Genomic DNA, 777 nt, shown 5'->3' with positions numbered 1-777 from the left:
TTAGCCTTCTTTCGAACTCCAGATAATGCAACATACAGTTGACCATGTGAGAAGAATTGTGTCGGAAGATATATTCCAATTTGTGAAAAAGTATATCCTTGTGCTTTGTTGCACGTCAAGGCAAAAGCTGGCTTGACAGGAAATTGTTTACATGTAAATATGAATGGAAATGCCATTTCTTGAGATACATGTGGTATTCTTGGGATCGGCACAGTTGATCCTGCATAAGGACCAGAAGCAACCTCAGCCTCAATAACATGATCATGTAAACTGACAATGCTGTAGTATGTGCCATTGCAATGTCCATTAGAAGCAGTTACATTTTTCAGAAGCATTATGCATAATTTTTTTCTTCAGTTTGAGAATGTGTAGTGGAAACCCTGATGGTGTTTGTTGATGAACTCGATTTGGTACAGAGTTTCATTATTAACTGTATCTGAGCTTCTGTATATTTTTTTGCTCACCAGGGATCCTGGTCAACAGAAAATCATTCGCAAATTGTTCTGCTTCATTTGATGGAGTAATAATGGCTCTATTTGCAAGACACACAGGGTTTGTGAAGTTATTTTTGTGGTCAACATACACAAAATCACATAAATCTGAAAGTGTACCACTTTCAAGGCAACGGTCATTGGGTAGTTTGATTTGGAATTCACCTAGGCTTTATTCAACAGAAATGCTGTCATTTTCTACATCAAGAAGGTAATTAGCAAACTCTCTTTCATCAGAATGACCTTCTGTAAGAAGTCTTAGATTGGTTGTCAACTCCACTACTTC

The 777-nt window shown here is 37.3% G+C and overlaps 1 protein-coding gene across 1 annotated transcript in view; it reads right to left on the bottom strand.

The window, feature by feature from the left end:
* Positions 1–335, bottom strand: part of LOC106880458 (uncharacterized) — a 411-nt gene extending 76 nt beyond the window's left edge. The window contains exon 1 of the mRNA XM_014930386.1: positions 1–335. This exon is cut by the window's left edge and continues 76 nt beyond it. Coding sequence (XP_014785872.1) covers positions 1–335 — 335 coding nt within the window.
* Between the last annotated feature and the right edge of the window lie 442 nt (positions 336–777).

The sequence above is a fragment of the Octopus bimaculoides genome, chromosome 5, assembly GCF_001194135.2.
Source record: "Octopus bimaculoides isolate UCB-OBI-ISO-001 chromosome 5, ASM119413v2, whole genome shotgun sequence".
NCBI classification, from domain to species: domain Eukaryota; kingdom Metazoa; phylum Mollusca; class Cephalopoda; order Octopoda; family Octopodidae; genus Octopus; species Octopus bimaculoides.
This window is presented reverse-complemented; position numbering and strand designations above follow the sequence as displayed.